This window comes from Quercus robur, chromosome 5 (genome assembly GCF_932294415.1).
Source record: "Quercus robur chromosome 5, dhQueRobu3.1, whole genome shotgun sequence".
Classification (NCBI taxonomy): domain Eukaryota; kingdom Viridiplantae; phylum Streptophyta; class Magnoliopsida; order Fagales; family Fagaceae; genus Quercus; species Quercus robur.
Genome location: NC_065538.1, coordinates 3,089,461 through 3,109,604, shown reverse-complemented (window position 1 = coordinate 3,109,604; position 20,144 = coordinate 3,089,461). Strand labels below are relative to the sequence as shown.

At 32.5% G+C, this 20,144-nt stretch overlaps 1 protein-coding gene across 8 annotated transcripts in view; it reads right to left on the bottom strand.

Annotated features, from left to right (window-relative positions):
• LOC126724841 (peroxisomal (S)-2-hydroxyacid oxidase GLO4-like) overlaps positions 1 to 20,144 on the bottom strand; it is a 104,203-nt gene that overhangs the window by 73,270 nt on the left and 10,789 nt on the right. The window contains exons 1-11 of one of the 8 annotated variants that reach the window (XM_050429257.1): positions 3,116 to 3,150; positions 2,462 to 2,608; positions 2,260 to 2,384; positions 2,130 to 2,176; positions 1,981 to 2,058; positions 1,704 to 1,828; positions 1,486 to 1,543; positions 1,285 to 1,320; positions 907 to 976; positions 365 to 465; positions 41 to 145 (exon numbers count right to left, since the gene is read on the bottom strand). In XM_050429257.1, coding sequence (XP_050285214.1) covers positions 41 to 145; positions 365 to 465; positions 907 to 976; positions 1,285 to 1,320; positions 1,486 to 1,543; positions 1,704 to 1,828; positions 1,981 to 2,058; positions 2,130 to 2,176; positions 2,260 to 2,384; positions 2,462 to 2,608; positions 3,116 to 3,135 — 912 coding nt within the window. In that variant the 5' untranslated portion in view covers positions 3,136 to 3,150. Of the gene's footprint in view, positions 1 to 40; positions 146 to 364; positions 466 to 906; positions 977 to 1,284; positions 1,321 to 1,485; positions 1,544 to 1,703; positions 1,829 to 1,980; positions 2,059 to 2,129; positions 2,177 to 2,259; positions 2,385 to 2,461; positions 2,609 to 3,115; positions 3,151 to 3,265; positions 3,421 to 20,144 lie in introns of those variants that run through there. The other 7 variants (XM_050429256.1, XM_050429248.1, XM_050429254.1 and 4 more) reach the window with 7 other exon arrangements.

Genomic DNA, 20,144 nt, shown 5'->3' with positions numbered 1-20,144 from the left:
TTAGTTACATGAATTAAATAGTTTGGGGTAGAGAGCTTACAAGGACGGCTTGTGCACCAAGGGCTAATGCCTTGAAGACATCTGTTCCTCGCCGCACTCCTCCATCAAGGAACACAGGAACTTTCCCTCCAACAGCATGAACCACCTGCAACCACAAGATGCCTAAATATCCACAATTGCTGATTGAACTTTGGCATGCCAAAGAGCATGGTGTAACTCTAAACAAAACTTCACTAAACCCTAATGCTTTTAACATCTATATTAAAGAAGGAGCACAGAGATGCAAAATGTAGAATCTGTGTTTACGCCTACACACCCAATGAGAATAATATTCTTATGCTAAGCAGTAGAGATAAAACCTCACCTCTTCCAGAACAGTAATAGTAGAAGGAGTGTAATCAAGCTGGCGAGCCCCATGATTAGAGACAACAATCCCAGCAACACCTACTTCTGTCGCCTTTATTGCTGCCCATGACAGTACATCAAATGTTTAGGATATTTGAATGTTGAACATAAAGTAAAGCAACCATCACATTTAAGGATCTGAGTAAATTATCAAGAGAGTGAAAAGATGCAGAATTTAAAGTGATTTACATAAAAATGTTTGACAGAGCAGATAGAGGAGGCAATTGTGAGAAAAAAATCACACAATCAGGATGATTAACAGGCCTCCTATACTTGAAATTCCAAGGATAAAAAGGATGATTAACTGAAATTTTCATTGAAAGTTTAAAGTTTCAAAGGCAGAGAATGTTCTTCCTGTTACTAAGGGAAGGAAAAAATAGGGAAGATGCAAAATAGAGATGTGAAAATCAGTAATAAAGCTTGACCTTACCATCTTCACGAGTAATAATAGTGATAGTATAATAATGGTAAGATGCAAATATCATAAGATAGAGATCCTACCATCTTCCCGAGTGAGTATTCCCTTGATTAGAATTGGCAAGTTTGTTATAGATCTTAACCATCCTATGTCCTGTGTATGTTGTGACACTTTAGTTAAACTCATAAGAATGTAAGAAACCATGGCCCTTGCACACACCCTCAGCAAGCAAAAATAAAAAGTGAAACCATATAAGCACTTCCAATGGTATCTTATGTCTCAACCTTTACATTATAAAAGCACCAAACACAGAACACTAAAATCAGTGTTATAATGAGTAAAACAACTAGTTTTGAAAATTTATGCAGAAGGGGAAAAAAAACTATTTTCCAAGTAAAATCTTCCAAACATTTTTGTAACAGCACATTATGAGGTAAGCAGAATAGGTTACTCGTTTATACCCTCCAACACAAAGAAGCATCAAGGGCCCCTACACGCTGCAGAAAATTTGATTCAGTGAGTAACAATAAAAGATTTAGTTTTAAAATTTTAAAAATAAGATTAAAACTTCGGTTAACATGCATACATGTGTCCATTTTTTTAAATTCAATGCATCTGGCACATTTCAATGTGGCAACTGGGAGTTACACTATTTCACTCACATTGTTCACTTCAGTTGATACAAGGCCTTCAATATTCTTTAACGGCGGTAGAATCATTCTGCAGAACTTATTACAGTCATATTTCAAATAAGATTTGAGATCAAGCCTATTCTGTTAGCATGAAAGGAACATAAATACCATTACATGGAGAACTTTATACCCAACTGTGAAGGGAATATAATGATTAGTGTTGGAAAAAAAAAGGAGATAATATCTACTTGTTCTTTATGTCTGCCTCCCTTCGACCAAGCATGGGAGCATCAACTGTCAGCACAATAGCCTTGTATCCATTTCTTTCAGCACTCTGAACTAGCTGAGTTGCTACATCTCGGTTCTTATATACCTATTCCCAGACGAATATCAGATTACAGTGTGACTTGCTAACAGCAGGATCACCAATACAAAGACAAAGAAGGCAACCAAAAGAAAGTGTTGCTGCTAAAGAAATATACATTTCATTAATGAAATTATAAGAGCTAAAGAAGGATTGAATACATATAATTGAAAAAACCGAATGGCATTGCAGCTGGAAGCAACCTCCTCGATAGTGCAGGAAGACATGGAGGACAAAACCTGCAATGAAAAATAACTTAAAATTCACGAAACTTAGTAAGAAAAATAGCTCCATATTTAAAAATCAATACCATTATAGTATTAGACGCAGCTGCTGCTCTGGCTGTGGCGGTCTCTCCTAGAATAATCACAACGAGCAAGTAAATAAGAATCCAAATAAATTTCAACTGAGACTGAGAACTCTTCCAAGAAGATTTGGACCTTCTGGATGTGCCAACTTATGCATAGCAGATGGAGCTACCATGATTGGCGCTGAGATTTTGTAACCCAGTACAGTAGTTGACAAATTTATTCTGCTTACATCTACAAGAATTCTAGGCCGGAACCTGAGAAGCAGTGGAAATGATCAGGAAATTATTGTAGCCAGTTTACAGCAAAAATCACCGACTTAGCAGCAGCATACGTTATTCTGCGAAATGCTTCCACATTCTCTTTTAGGGTGTATTGATCCTCGGCTCCCCCAGAATAGTAGTCATAATACATTTTTGGAAGAGCTTGCCTAGCCAATTCTTGAAACTCGTTAACATTAACGGGTTCACCCTCCATTATCCTGGATACGTGAGCATTAATAGATGGATTAGTTTCCAGTGATTTAATACTAGATGCATTCTGAAGAGACTGCACCATATAAAGACATCGATTATGATAGTATCAACAATGGCAAGAATTTCTTAAAACACGTGATACTCCTGTTTAGGGCCTTAAAATTTTATCTTGGCCTTGCTTTTATTATGATATAGCCACAGGCCAGCTTGAGGCAAAGTTGGGTTCCCAAGCAAATCTAAATTTCTTGCACAAAGTAGTATGACTTTGATGAATCATAATCAAAGCCATTCACATACTATGTACTGGCTATTGGCCATTCCTCACCAGTCACCACCATTTTAAGCAAGTCAATCTACAATATTGAAAATATTCACATATACATATTCATATGGATTGGTAAGATATCCCAGAAAACATTTTTTTTTTTGTTTTTGTTTTTTTCCTTCTTTTCTGTGTTTATTTCATGGTCTACAAAGTACTGCAGAGCATAAAGATTCAACATGGTACTTACATAAGCAGAATCAAAACCATTTAAATGCCTGAAATCACTTCAAAGCAATCAATACCAATAAAAAGCATGATGACCCATCAAAGTATTAACATTAATTACTAATCAAAAGATGGTCAAGCAGACCATGATCAAAATATAAGCAGCACTTACCTACAAGAGCTGAGATTGAAAGTCCCTAGAGTTATTACAATCTGAGCAGCCACTGAAGGAAAAGTGTATTGAGTTGGACTTCCTACTCAAAAGAGTTAAAATCTCAATTGAGTTAGATATGTCAGTGGGCCAGACTCTAGAGAGCTACTAGGAGTGGTGTAATTTGCACAAATGGGCAAGGTTATAATTGTCATTGTGATGAACAAAGTCGTGTTAAAACCAGACTCTGAAATTAGGCAGCCTCAGCTGGATTCAACCCAAGTTCTGTTCATCCCATATTTGAGTATTGAATAATAATCTCAATGATAATTTCTAAATTATTTATGTTATTATGTGGAATTAAATAGTAGCTTATTTAAATATATTGATTTTTAAACGGGTGTCCTAAAGTTAATGAGTTTTTAATCTATATATATTATTGCAATTTTAATGTGGTTTCCTTCCCTTTGTAAATTTGGATTCTTTTTTTTTTTTTAAGGTTTCTATGTAGGCACTGATTTGTGAGCCTTTGATTTACAGATAAATTCAAAATTTGATAGGAAGTTTTAGATAATAATTTTTTTTTTTGGGTTCCATTAGGGATTTCAAGTGTATTTGAAAGTTTAGGGAAAAATAAGAAATAGGTATGATTTTTTTATGATTCATTTATGGTGGGTTTGTGCATTAACTTTAGATTTTGGGAATTTCTCTGCAAATTAAAAATTTTTCATTGAGAATGAATTTGGGTCTAATTTAGAGGTGGCTTGGTGTTCTTGAGCGTAAATTTGGAAATGAACTGTGAGTATGTGAATATAAGGTCGTACCTTGGAGATTTTTCATGATTTGCTTGAGTATTGGTTGTGGGATTGACATTGAACCTGGACTTGGTCCTAGCCATTTGGTATATAATTTTGAAAGATAATTTCAAGCTTTGTGAATTAGAGGGGTTGATGTAGTACAAAGATGCAAAGACAATAGAGTGTGCAACTGAATGGGCTATCTTAATTGATTCCATTACTCCTTGCAGAAATATACTCCTAAGGTTGGCCACAGCCGTCACTTGCAATGTTGAGGCTGAATTACTTGAAATAGAGAAGCAAAAACAAAGCAAAAAAAAAAAGCACTATTATAACAGTTAGCCTTTTCTGTTGTTCACCGCCACTATTGTATAAGCATTTAATTCTCCTTGAAGCCAACATTTTATGGCTTTTCATGCTTAGCAATTCTTCTTTTGATGTAAATAGTGAAGATCAAAATCTTATTGCTTCTAATAGGAGGCATCAATATGTTTCTAATTTGTATATTCCATTATTCTAAATATTCTTTAGGTACTGGAAATATTGCTTCCCTCTATTACAGCACCTCTAGATTAACCAAGTTCTATTTCTTGGTTATATATGCTAAGTGTTTGACAAAAGGCCTCTAAGAGCAATTGGTTTTACTTGACATTTTTGCACTTACGTTAGTTTACAAGCCTGAACAGGTGTTGGAACTATAGTATAGATGAACTGTCATAAACTATTTGATGATGACCCACTAAGTTCTGTTTTTATGTTTATTTACTTTTATTTATCGCAATAATCATAAATATCTTAGACATTGTACCTGAGGTGTGCATTTTTGCATTATGCAAACTGGGGATATGCTATCTTGGTTTTGAATAGTGGAAATATAATTATTTGGACTATCTAATGTGTTCATTCCCACACCTTTTGATTTATGTTTGGATTGTGCATTCTTGGTTTTATGCTACGTTCTAATTTTAGAAATTTTCTTGAAATTAATAATTTTTAAGATTTTTTTTCCAATTTGTGGGTTATTGGTTTATAAATTGATATAAATCATGTCAAATGTCAAAACTCATGTACAAATTAGTCCTCAAATCTCAGTTGGTTACATCCTAAATGTAATTCCTCATTATTCAAGTTGGCTTGGGTTGCATATATATATATATATATATATATATATATATTTGGATTTAGAAAAATGCAAGATTATTTAGTGGCAAAGTATTATTAGAGGAGGCTATCCTATATCTGTTCAATTGTAAAGTGTTTAGTTTGTCATGGGTGTAATTTATTGGGTGGATTCAAGTTGTAGTAATTTTAATACTACTTTATCAAAAAGTTGCTCTCTTCCCAAGTTTTTGTTTTCTTTGTACATTAAGTCATGTTTTTCTCTTTATGATGTTAGGCATAAAGAAAATGCAAGTTAAATTCTACTGCAAGTCTCTAATATGTCAATAAACCTTCACATCTATGCTTTCTGTTGCTGACTTCATTAACATAACAAAGCTGTTTGGAAGTAATCTTTAAGTTATGATATGATGAGTGGAATCATATTTTACATTCAAAGATGTTTTTTTGCCACTCTTCACACGCATCATTTGATCAACTTGAACTAAAATTCTTGCTTGCTTAATGTTGATTTTATTGACTACAACCATAAAGTAAAGGACAACATGGTCCAGCCTAGAAGGTTGCCATTGTAGCTCTTTCTAAAACAAAAAAAACAAAAAACAAAAAAAAAAAAAAAAAAAAACACATTTTCTCTTTTAATTTTCCCCCCATAAAATCTGAAATATTTATGATAAGAGAAGTTAGACAATATATGTGATTGATGATAGTATTAACAACTATGTATGATATATGGTACCTTCAATGCATAACGGATGAATATTAAAACTTGATTTTCATGGGAGTATTGGTACATTTGCAATTCAGTATTGTTGTTGACAGTACAATATCACTTTTCTTCTAATGCATGCATAAGTTTAGTTTCCATGTATAATATATTTTAGATTGTGTTTAGCAAGGAATGATGAAAAATTAGCTGTTTGCAAGGATTGTGGAGCTAATGTTTGCATCAATTATAAGATGGAGGATTTTGTTAAAAGGGTGAAGGAAGAAACTGGTGGAAAGTGTATTTTTTTCTAATATTAAAACCTCACTTTTCTTCAACTATGGATTAGTGAAACTAAAGGATATGATTATTATTTTGTTAAATGGACATTTTCATAGGGAGGTCTTTTTTACTGTTTGTTATTGTCAAGGAAGTTAATAAGTTATTTTCTTTTTCAAGACATATAAGCTGCACTTTTAGGAGTATCTAGGGTACCATGGAAAAGAAAGAACATTGCTAAGGGCCTAAAAACAACTTTTTGTTGTTGTTTGGGGCCATGTTTAACTTTACCTTGAGGTGAAAAATGAGACTACATCATACAAAAGTACAATCTTTTTGTAGAATGTACAACAATATAGAGATACGACCGTATACAGTTATGGAGATTTCCATCCATGAGAAGTGGAAGCATACAAGCATAAACAAATTATTTTCATATTTATTTGTATGTGAGTTTTTGTTGTTATATCATTGCAATTTTAATGTGGAAATTGTTATATGAACCTATGAGATAACCCTCAAATTACTATTAATCTTGATTTATTTGTTCATATATACTCTAGAGATAACATATATAATATTATATCATGTTAATATGAAATTAATTGACATTTTTTAATTTATTAGTACTTAATAAAGAAAATAAATATGTATAATAATTAAAATAAAATTGCCAAACTTTCCTGTACATAGCACAGGTTAGCGACTAGTTATTATATATATAAAGAGAGATGCTACGTCTACAACATTTTTACAACAAATCACAGGTGGTTAGTTGTTATTGGTTCAAATTTGAAACTAACACTAAGATTACATTTTTGCCCTAACAATAACAACCAGTAACAACCTGCCACTTAGGATTTGTTGTAAAAATGTTGTAGACATATCATTTCTCATATATAAAACCGAAGTCTTTGCTGACACCATAATTTTTCATATCAGCACAACACAATATTTAAAAAAAAAAAATTTAATTAAAAGCACCATTTTTCTCTCCAAAATAAAACCTGATACTTATCTCTTCTTCTTTTGAATAAAACCTGATACTTTATCTTTAAAAAAAAAAAAAAAAAAAAAAAAACCCAATAGACACAAACACAAACTCAGCACGCAGGTTGTCTTTCTCTAAGATCTCTCAACGCCGATCAACTCTATTTTTCTTCCATCTTCTTCTTCTTCTTCACGCAGCCCCATCACAATTTTCCACCTCTTTTTATTTATTTATTTTTCTTTCAAATTCTTTGTTGATTTTCCTAACAGCAACAATGACCAATGGACCTAAACCTTCAATCTCTCTGGCCTTGCTTTCACACCCAAACACAACAGTGGCGTGAACCCTCTTATTAGCTACGTAAGTAGCTCAGTTTTGCTAAACCTTTGATTTTTTAATTGTGGGTTTTGTTCTGTGTAGGCCTTTGTTTGTTTCTTGGGAAAGTTTTATTCAGTTTTAGTTTTATTTTTCATCACAGGTTTTTTTTGTGTGTTCTGCTATCTTCGATTTTTAGATCCTTTCAGTTGCTGCCGTGTAACAATCCAAGGAAAAAGCACTAGCCACATCTGCGTTATACCTCAAAAAAACTAGTCACAATTAAGCTCCTTGTAGTTGTTAATAAAGCCCAGATCTACCTAGTAAATACCCAATGTGGGACTCATCACACATCATACAATCAATCAAATTGGGGAATCACAATCTCCCCCACTAAATCCCTATCGTCCTCGTTAGGGCCCATTTTGTGGAGTAGAGCCATGCCCTAGCCGGAAGTGTGGGCCCCACACGCGAGAACGCGTGTGCTTGTAATGGGGGTGGATTGTAGTGACCCAAAAAGGGGGGGTCTTACATTCCACGGAATCCCACATTGCCTAGGGAAGCACATGGAAATGTGTTTATAAGGAATGACCTCCCTCTAATGTGTAGAGGCCTTTTCCCCAGTGTAATCTGGGGAAGAACAAAACCATGAGGGGTATGGACCCCAAAGTGGACAATATTTACACAGTTGAGGTGGGGTCGTTACATACCGTTTCTGAAAAACCAAAGGCAGTGTATTTAACACAAGGTGAGTTTTTTATTCTCTTATTAGAGAAAGTTTGGTGAGATTTTTTATTTTTATTTTTATTTTTTAAACCTAAATCGTTCATAGCTAAACCTGCGAATTTCATAAGATTTGTTTTTTTAGTTGCATTCTATTCGTTGTGGTTGTTTCATCATCAAAGAATTGGTTAAGACTTATTAGATCCTATAAGCTAAAAGTAGACCTGCTTTACAAGGCATTCCATCAGCTATGTCAAAGGTTGTTTTATGGTCTCATGTTAGCGCATTCACATTAGTGTCAGGAAGCAATAACAGCTCATTCACTATCTGCAAGAAATAACGTATCACAATTGCTGCATTTTAACTGACTTAATGTTTTTGCAAATCGGGATTGGACTCTCTTCAAAAGCACTCTCTTTCCATTGCTATTATATTATCTAGAGACGAAACTAGTAAAGGGCAGAGGGGGGCCATTGCCCCCCCCCCCCTCCGTAATTTTTTTTTTTAATTTTTTTATTTTTAACTAGTAATGGTATACACATTTAATGAATAGTTTAACGATTGAGCCCAAAATAATTATTTTTGGCCCCCCCTGCTCCCAATAAGTTACAAATTGGCCCATGAAAATGATACAACCCAACTGGCAAACAACTATACTACAACATCTGTGTTACTGTGTTGGCTGTTTCTTACTCTTTCTTCTTAGATCCAAGCTATTTTTTTAATAAGTGTTAAGATTGACTATTTGAATTTTCGTGAAAAAGATATGACTATTTTTGCTGAAAAGAAAAAAAAATTGCGCAAAGAAAAAGAAGAAGAAAGATAGATGAATACAAATTACAAACCAAGTTAATGTACTTGTAGTGAGTGAGAGTGGGGTGCGTGGGTGGCCATTAATCAATGTGTAGGGTGGGATGGCAGGTGTGTTTGGCTATTAATTTTTAACTAAAATATTTATTATTTATTTATTTATTTATTTATTTTAACTTAGTTGCTTGTTTATTAGTAAATTAGTTTAATTTTATGTGGGGTATTATAGAACTGAATAGTTGCGTTAATAAATTGGTGCTAATGTGTAGTGTACAATCATTAGTATTACAATTTTTATTATATAAATTTTATAAATTCATGTATCATTAATCAAAAGAAATTAGGATTGAAAGGGAGATTGTTGCAAAGTTTAGTACAAAATCAACTATAGATGATTTTTGTTATTTAAAAGAATGTTGAATTCTATTTTTAAATTATTAATTTAAAATGTATTAATAAACAATTATTTTTTTTTTCATCTCTTTTGTTGATATTTTCTTAACATTAAATATATGCTAATTTGTATTTTAAAGAATTTTTTTTATTGAGGTTTTGGCCCCCCATAAATTTTGATCCTAGTTCCGTCCCTGATATTATCATTTGGCATTCCAAAAAACATATGCACCAAGTGTTTGATAAAATGTGTGTAAGTAGCCTCTCTTGGTGTTGGTCTATGTGGGTAACTTTTTTACTTTTTTTCTTTTATGTTTTTAGGTTGTAGTTGAATTGCAGTGGTAAATTCGAATTTTGATAGCTTAGTTATATATATAGTTTAGTTATTATTCTCAATTTTATCTCCATCATCTACAAGGGTCTTTTGTTTGAATTTGTTTGTATTTGTTGTTGATTCATGCCCTATATGTAAATCAAAATAAAATAATCTTTTCGGTTGATTTTTTTTTCCCTATATTATGCCAAAATCACCTTCTCAAATTTTTTTGCTTTATTATTTTGTTGTGGATGTAACTAACAAATATTTTTGTTACATGCACGCAAATTGTTTGATAAAATACATAAGTGTATTGTTCTTTTTCCACAATTTGATTTTGTACAATGTCCTTTTTTCATGGGCGGCTCCACATTAAGCCTAGGGGGTTCAAATGAACCCCCTGAACTAGCCCAAAAAATATATATTATAATGTAATTTTTTTTTTACCTCATAAATAAAAATTTGAACACCTTAGCTCTAAAATTTTGTTAAACACAAATGAAATAAGTTTGAATATGAAGCTCTTACCAATATCTTGCCTTTTTAAACATACAAAAAAGTCCAATAACAAACTAATTTGATCTTTTTTTTTTGCAAAAAAAGCCCAACAACGAAAGTATAAATTTGTTAATCTTAATTCTTAAACCTTATAAAAAGCTCATAGATCTTAAAAAATTTGAAATCAATCAATCAAATGGGAGATTAGTGGATGAATAATTGTTTAGCTGTGTACATTAAAAAAAATGTAACTGATAGAATTGATAATGAAGATATAATGCAACGATTTCAAAATATAAAATCTCATAGAAGGTAATTGTAAAACTTCTTGTATTTGGGTTTTTTTTTTTTTTTGTAATGCCAATATATTCAAGTTCATTTTTGTTTTAGATTTTATATAATTTATGTTTCTCATTGAAACCCCTAAAAATAATCTTAGAGCCGCCACTGCCTTTTTTCAGGTTTAATAAGTGGGCATATACACTCAATGTTTACTCAAACTTACCTATGCCTTGCATAAAAAAGGTATAATACTCCCTTTTTTAATATTTTTTTTTCTTTTTTTGCATTGTCTCTACAAGACTATGGTTTCTCCCAATGACTACTCTATTTTATGAAATTCGAATAAAAAACAAAAAAAAATAAATTACATAATCATAGACAATAATTAAAGAAATGAAGTTGTTGAATAGCATATTGAACTCAAGCTCTCACTTGAAGGATGATATGATATTCTTTTTCTTTTAATTTGATAGCAGTTTGCCCTTTCATCATATCTTGAATCTCTAGGATGATATATCTCTTCCAATTTACAATAGAGTATAATATGCAAGGTTTAGAGAATGTATAACAACTCCTTTGTTGTAGCTTATGAATTTATAGGAGAAAAATGGCTTTTGATTGGCCATGAACCGGAGGAATTATACTACTCATCAATGGCATGGAATCTTTGAGGTTTGTTCTTACTTTGTCATATTTATTCCGTTGATTCTTTTTGTAACAAAAAGGAATATCATATCAAGTCAGCTTTAGCTTACGATTTATATATATAACAATATAACCTTAGTGCATAAAGCTCAAGGCCCTAAAGGTATGAAGTTAGAGGTTGGTTTTAACTTTGTACTTGGGTTGAACAAAGCACCCTAATTTCTCATATTGGTGTAATGTTTTAAGAGATCTAAACTTTTTACAGGGATTTGAACTTCTATATATACTCCTGTATTATATAACATTCTTCAAACAAACAAAAAAAGAAAACACAATATATCTTTAAATTTTAGTTTTAGTAGTTTTCCCGTGCATTGCACAGGTTAGCGACTAGTATTCTATTATTTTTCTTCTGAAAATATATTCTCTTTCATTATTTTATTTTTATTTAAGTAAAAGGACAGTGCACTACAAGTCACAACTATTCTAAAGTCCCTCAATATTTTTTTTTTTAATGGAATAAAGTCCCTCAATATTGATTTGCAATCATGAAAGATGTTGCATGCTCCCTAGTTAGTGGTTGAAAAACATATGGTCTGAGCAAAACAACAAACCTATTGGTCAGAAAGGTTCTTGACGAGGCCTCCCTTACTTGCCAATCCTGAATTGCCTGGTGCAAAATCCTTGGTCTTTGAACCGTGAGTGGGTTTTCAATTCTTCAACCAAGACTAATTTTTATATTTCTTAATGAACATCAAAGCTATAAGAATTAAGAAGCAGCAATAAGTACCAGTCAGACCCAATTGGTATTAACTATTGAATTGAGAACAGTGGGGTTCAGTTGGGAAATTTGTTTTTAGTGCAAGAAAACCCTATACTTTTTTTTTAGGAGTTTTTGTTTGGTATTAAAGAGAGTTTTTTTTTTTTTTTTTTTAATTCGATAATTTAAGAAGGGAGATTTGAATTATGTACATTTCTCTTGGCATAAGAGAGTCTATCTTAAAGTGGATAAATGATGGAGTGTCACCAAAGTATCTGATCTATCAAATTTGGCTATGAGGTATTAAAAGGAATTTTAGAAGGTTCTAAAAAAAATTCCTACTATCTTGCGTTCTTAAATCATAACTCATAAGGATTTATTAAATAAATAGTCAAGTAAATGGATGGCCATTGGCCTAGATCAATGATCACTATTCACATGTTTTATCTAAGCATTGGTTTTGTCTTTAACTTTCTCTCAAAGAAGCATCACTATTTGAAGTTTAAGCTAGTAAATATTTTTAAAAATCATTTGATTAATCCTGAACATAATTTATTTAAGTTTTTTCTTACCTTAAAGTCTCAATACTACAAATAATTGTGTCCTTTGTGAAGTATTGAACTTTCCTTTATCATTAAATCAAACCAAAGACTACTCTTTGTTAATACTCAAGATCAATATGAGGACTAAGGTGAGTTTATACTCATGAATAGTCTCCTTGATTTTTGATAATGGTAGGGCTAAGAAGCAAGAGCCCCCAAGTTCTTTGCTTTATCTTTGGTCTCTCATTGTTTGTTTGGTTTTTTTTTTTTTTTTTTTTTTTTTTTTTTTTTTTTTTTTTGGCTTTTTCACTCTGTATACCTAATGAAAAGTGGGGAGAGAGGAGCGACGGTTGGATATGGTGGAGATTGGTGTATGTCTACGATAATCTGGAGTTGAATTTTATATAATTTTTATTTAAAATAAAAATTTTAATTTTTAACATAGGGTTAATTTATAAATATGAAAATCTCTAGGAATTATTAAAAAAAAAAAATTGAAATCTTAGGAGGTTAGTTTGCAACTCACCTAAACATCATAGGGTGTTTTTATATTTTGGCCCTCTTTTTAATTATGTTTAAATATAACCGATTCTCAAATATAATACTACCTAATGAGTTTTATAATGAACTAATCGCAGGCTCACGCGATGTGTGGGAATAGATAATGTTAGGTTCTAAAAGTTAAAAACAATTGACAAACCATGAGCACAAAGTTGTTTAGGTATAAATCATAGAGTCTATAAGATTTATTAGACAATGCTCAAGGTACTACAAGTTAGAATACAAGAAAAAGGAAGTTGCAGGTTCAGGAATTCGAAACATGACAAGTTCGACTGATCGAGAGAACAAGTTTGACCTATCGAAAGACGGGTTCTGCAGACTCTAATTAAAGTCCAATAACCCACAAGCCCATTAAGTGATTAGGGTTTCAGATCTATTTCACACTTATTTAAAGGAAATCTTAAGACACGTTTTGTAATGACTTTGGAGGTGCTCTTTTGAGATCTAAAAGGTACTGTGCCTTCTCCTTTCAAAGTCATTACCAAAAATCATTCTCATACCATTAGAATCGGTAGATTTAAAGTTGTCGCATACAAGATCATACATAACTGATGATTTAAACTTTCAAGGGTGGTCTTGGAGTCACAAACTGGAGAGTTTGTGTTGCTAAAACTTTGAGTGGGATCTCAAAGTCACAAACATGTGAGTTTATGTTCAGCAAATTCAAGATAGAAGAGTTTGTGGAGTCTGAGCTGCACGTGGTCATGTGAGTAAGTTTTACAAGATGTAGCTTTAGACTTAAGGTTTAAATCTATTGTCAACTTTCATTCTATCATAGTGGATCTGTTTACCTTGAGGACAGCTAAGTTAAGTCATTCCCAAGTTATTATTTTTTTTTAATTTTTAATTTTTATTTTGAAACAGTTGGTTTCATTGGTTTTCCTAGGTCATCATATTACTATCTTCTTTAATTTTCTGTACTAAGTAATATGTTTGCATGTGTTTAACCTAGATCTCATAATTAACCTAAGTAACTACTTAGCTAATTCATATACTAATATGATTTAAAAGGGGTCTAAATAGATCAAACATGTAATTATTTTATAATTGTGGTGTAATGTATAATTTGTTCTCTAAAATTTCATGAAGATAATTTATTTTTCCTAAAAATTAAAAAATTTCTAAAATTATTTTTCATCTTTCTATCTCTACCAATATATCATTCTATTATCTTTAGTGTAGTTTTTTTTATTGATATTATTCTTTTATGAGATGGTCTATATTCTTTGAAATTATGTTATAGTGTGCTACGATTTTCCAATTATTTTTTCTACAACTAATATTGTGTTTTTATAGAAATTCAAATTCTCACTTCCAAATAGTTAAGTATTAACTCAAACAAAAATCAAACCAAAGTTATAAGAGGGAGAGAGACTAATTGTGTTGCAAAACTCAAAAATACAACACCAAAACGTATTAACCTAAAATAGAGTTTAAAAAAAAAAACACATGTTTCATCAACCTAAAGTAGAGGCAAGAAATAATAAAAAATCAAGAGAGAGAGAGAGAGAGAGAGAGAGAGAGAGAGTATCCATTTTTTCAAGAGAATGTTAAAAGATATAGTATCAAATGCCAAATTATCACAGTCATGCTTTGTAATAGAATACTATATTTGTTTATATGATTATCAAAAAGAAAAAAAACTATATTCGTATATACTATTTTTATAATGCAAAATAATAACATTTATAAAATCAAATAAAAGAAAAAATATAACAATTTCAAAACACAAAGGAGATCAGGGGTTCTAGTGGTTTGTTCAGGGATGGCTGGTGGCTTTGGTTGTAGGTTTGCAATGGGTTCTAGTGGTAGTGGTGATAGTTTGATTTGGGTTTGGGTTGGGTTGATTTGGTGTGGCTTGTTCCTATGGTCTATATTTATTTTGGGTTTTGATCTAGTGGTGGTTGGTTATTTTGATTTGTGTTTGTGGCGGTCGATTGGGATTGTGGTGGTGGTTTAATGTGGTTTGATATGGCAGGGTTGCTTTAGAGGAAAATAGAGAGATGGATAGAAGGAGTCAGAGAGGAGGAGAGAGATAAATGAATAATAAAATAAATAGTTTTTTTTGGATGTGAAAAATAAGAATTGGGATGTAGTGTAAATTGTAAAATGAGTTGGTAAAGTAAATAAAATAGTTTTTTTAGATGGTAAAATGAGTATATATTTAGACACTCGGGTGTGAATGCTCTAATTAAGAAAGCCCAAAATATTAGAATTATACTAATATATTACAAGTTTTATTTCATAGGTTTTATAAATTGATATGTTCACAAATTATAAGAAGTAATTTAATACTCATTTATTCCTTTTTGAAGTGACACCTTATTGTCCCATCAGTTTGTAAGTTTTTGCATTAAAATTTGAAATAATTTAACATTTTATCCAAAAAAAAATTATGAATTAATAGAAATTTGAAAACTCGGATTTGTGTGAAAAACACAAGAGCTTTTTTAGATCCCCAATAAAAAAAAAGGCTAGATTGATTTTACTCTAACTTAAACTAAGTGCTGAATAAGAGTAATTGAGCGCAAACAACTGATAAAACTACCGTAAGCCATATTCATCCAATATCAACAATAAAAGATAAGCTTAAAGAGTAGGGAAGAGAGATGCAAGCACAAGATAACACCGAGTTGTGTTATTGAAGAGAAAACCGAAGAACTTGGCGAAAAATCTCTCCGCGACCCTTCAAGTCGAAATCGATCCACTAGAGAATAAAGTTGGAGTACACAAATAACAAAAGACCCTCCAAGCCTAGTCTACCCAATGTACTTGAGCCTTCCAAGCTCCTACTATCAACTGGCTTCTTGGAACCTTGTCTTCTCTAGCTTTCCCGGATCCCGCAATTCAGCCCGATTGCATTTGCCAATGAATCAATGCTTTTTAGCAGCACCAAAACCTCACTTAACACTCAGATTAGGTGTGGTAAGTGTTTGAGTTATCAACCTCTCAAGGATTTAGAGATGGAGAGGTAGGAGTAGAGGAAAACTACAAGGAAATGTGTAGATGATTGTAGGTATGACAATCTTTAACTCTCAAGTGTGTTTCTAGGGTTTTCTTTCTGAAAAGCACTCATTACAATTTGTGAGTAATGAGGATATATATAATGTGGGTAAAGACTTGGTAAAACAAAACGTGACATTTTGCCAAACAGATTGTTGGGGGGGCCACAATTTGACTCCCTACAACCACTTTAAAAACAGGCCCACGTGGCGTTGTGTCGAATGTCATAAAAGATTTGAGTGTGTCTTCCTTATCACCAATTAGTTTTGAGGTAGAATGACTTAGCTCATGGTCCGACAAATGGTATCAAAGCCAAGGTCATGGGTTCAAGTCACAGGAGTGTCATTGTGAGAGAGGGATTGTTGAGGGGACCACAATTTGACTCCCAACAACCACTCTAAAAATAAACCCGTGTGGTGTGATATCGAATGCCATAAAAGATTTAAGTGTCTTCCTCATTATCAATTGGTTTTGAGGTGGAATGGCATAGCTCATGGTTCGACAAGAATGTTTTGCGAGTATTTCGCGAGAAGGCCTTACTTGTGAGACACTCGCGAAATCCTCCAGGCTGACATGACTTTTCGCCTTCTAGTCATGTGCTGTACAAGTGGCTTTTTTGTGGGATAGCTTTTCGTGAGGCACTTGCGAAATCCACTTGTTCATCATTTTAAGCTTGAGTCTTCATACTTTCTCACACTTGACTCTTACAATTAAAAACCCACATAAATACAGGGAAGTAAGATTGAATAAATTACAATCAAATTTGGCAGGGAATTAAAGCCAACACAAAATAGTTGAATTACAACTTTACAAAATCCAACCCAATCACCATTATATGGATGAAAAATGATAAAGTTACTGCAAATTTTATAATAAAAAACTTACAAACTGATATGACAAGATTATGATTGATGCCACTTAATCAATATAATAAATGAATGTTTGAATATTTGTTATTGGTGACACATAATAAGTTTACAAAACGTATGATGTGGAATAAAATGACTTGTCTATGGGGTTGCCAACGTTTGTCAGACTGTCCATACTAGAAGAACGTCACCTACTTCCACTATAAGACCATAGCAAACTGTCCAAGGTGTTCTAGTTGTCCATCTATAGTACTCGTCCACAAGAATTGCCATTCAACACTTAGGGACCGTTTGGTTGAAGGAGTGAAAAAGTGGGAGGATAGAAAATGGTGGGAGGATGGAAAGTAGGAGAATATAAAATATTTTATTTTTTCTCTTTTTTGTTTCGTTGGGAGTGGAAAAGTGGAAGGATAGAAAAAATGAATTTGAACAAATTTACTCATATACCATTTTTAAAGAATGATGCTTAATTAAAACAAAAAAGTAACAAATAACCACACCAAAAAAAAAATAAAAAAAGCAATCACCCAAATTTATTAAAAAATAAAAATAATGTCTCAAAGAAAAAAAAAAGAGGCAATGTTACTACTTAGGAAAAAAAAAAAAAAAAGGAAGAAGAAGACGAAGAAGAAGAAGGGTAACGGTAATGCCCAGTGAAAAAAAGAAAAAGAAAGAGGTATGCTAGGCCCTAGGCAACAACCCAGAAAAAAAAAGGGTAACAGTATTGCCCAGTGAAAAAAAGAAAAAAAGAAAAGAAAAGGACAACATATGGCCCAGTGGAGAAGAAAAAAAAATAAAGGCAACTTGAAGGATGTGCACATGGGCATTTTTGTAAATTAAGAAAAAATTCATCCCTACTCAGTTTTCTCTCTATTTTGGGGGGGAAATATTTTGGTGGGCCCAAGGAGAAAACATCTGGGACCCACCATTTATTTTCCTTCCTCTTTACCTAACCTAACACACTCAAAAAATGTTTTTCTTCCCATTTCCTCTTTAAAGTTTTTCATCCACCCTGTTTCATCTCCAAACAAACACACTCTTAGATAAATTTAATCACATGTATGTCACAAATAGAATTTATCTCGCAATTCCACTACTTTAGAAAGTGGGAGCAAATTTCCCGTAATTCTCTCCCACTACCTCCACTCAGCCAATATGTCTCCCATGAGGAGAGTGGCATAAAACAAGGAGACCCACTCAAGGTCTCCTATATAAAGGCCAAAACTTGCTCAATTTTAAGGTACAAGTGAAAAATCTTAACTCTGATACCTTTAGAGTTCTTGGAGATCTTTAGAGAATTTCTGACTTAACCATCAAAGGGTCCTTGGCCTGCACTATATCGGTGCACTCCAATAGTATCTTTCTTCCATATTTTCAAGTCTTCCTTTGCATCTTGGTTTGAATAATTAGCCCACTAATATCTTGCAACATCAACTTATATGGTAAAATTTGTAGTATCACTAGCACACTTGGGATGAATTAGTTATATTAAAAAGTAAGAATTAATAATATTGTAAGAAATAAAAAAAAAATAGGGCAAAGTTTGGCTACAAATTTGGTTGTAGCCTAAGGCTACAACTCCCTCAATATCTTTTTATTACACGTGAATTTTAACAATTTTACCATGTAATTATATTTTCTTCTTATATTTTTTATGCTTGTAAAATTTTTTGAAAATAAAAAAGGCGAAAACCACATTTTCATTCCTACATTTTCACATGATTTCAACTTTGGTCCCTATCTTTTATCACCACTTTTAGTCCCTAAAAAAAAAAAAAAAAAAAAAAAAGCGATCTCGTTTTTGTCCCAACCGTTAGTGCCCTAACGGCAAAGTCCTAGGTGACATATGGAACACCCTACTAGCTGATGTGGCGCTAATGTGGCGATTAAAATATTATTAAAAAATTTTATTTGGCATTTTTATATGTCACATCACATTTTAATTTTTTTTTAAAGCCATTTTAGAAAATTTAAACCAGAAAAGAAAATAAATTAAAAAACAAAAATTTTTTATTTATTTTTTTATTTATACTTTCATTATTTTTTCATAAGAATTGAAGTTGTTTTTTATGTTCTTCCTAAATCTATGAAATAAATCAATCTCTAGCAAACCTCAAATCCGAATCCAGCAACCAAATCTACTCCATTAAATCTAGAAAAACAAGAAATAAATCCAAAAAACCAAACCAAACCATAAATAAATTGAAGAAATAAACTCATAAACCAGTAACCAATTCAATCTCTAGCAAACCCATAAACCTAAAATTTTTCTTCAGAAACATGAAACAAAAAATCCCATAAAAACAAACAACTCCACGATCTCTCCAAAAAAACAAAAACACAAACAAACCCAAAACAAGAGCAAGGATACCCAAATTTGAACCAACTTAGTCACACAAGTCTCAAACAAACCCAGATACCCACTCATGCAAGTTTCAAACAAACCTAGATACCCACTCATAGGCAATGGATTCTCTTCTTGATGCATGCCACGGCCACCATCGGTGATGTTCCCATTTTCCATCCAAACACCATCCTCCATCAAAACCTCCAACAAATCAAACCCATAAACCCAGAAAAATCATCAAACCCACATAAAAAAACAAACCTAGAAATTTAAAACAAGCCAACACTCACATGGAAAAACAAACCCAAGTCAGAGAGATTGTGACCAACACCAACCGATCTGTGACCTATATGTCCCGATCAAACGACAGAGCTCCGCGTGCGGTGATGTTGATCCTGAGGTGACAAGATCGGACCTCTAGTGACCGGAGTAGTGGAGCGAAGAAGGACGCTGAGAGAGAGTTGGAGAAATCGATTCGACACGATGAATTAGAGAGAGTGAGATCGTGAGGATAGAGGTTCGGAGAAAAACCATAGCTGGTGGTGGCTTATGGTAGCTGTGGACTAGCTCAGAGAGAGAGAGAGGAGAAGAGAATTTGATTTAATCTGAGATTTAGGAAGCTCCAGCTTATTTTTGTGTTTGGTTAAGAAAAAATAAAATGCACAAAACTATGAGAATTGAGAAATTAAATTTCTAGTTTAAATGAAATTTGCATTTTTAGTTTAAATTAAGAGTAGGATAATACAATGGGGTTGTGCTCTGAACCTTTATCTCTAACATGGACCAAAAGGTTCCACATATATAACAACCTCACTTATTTATAAAACAGAAATAGATAAGGCAAAAGATAGTATTCATGGTACCATTTCACTATCTACATGCCAACTTGATCATTGAAGAAATCTCAACATATTCCACACCTATTCATGGTCAATAATTTGAAT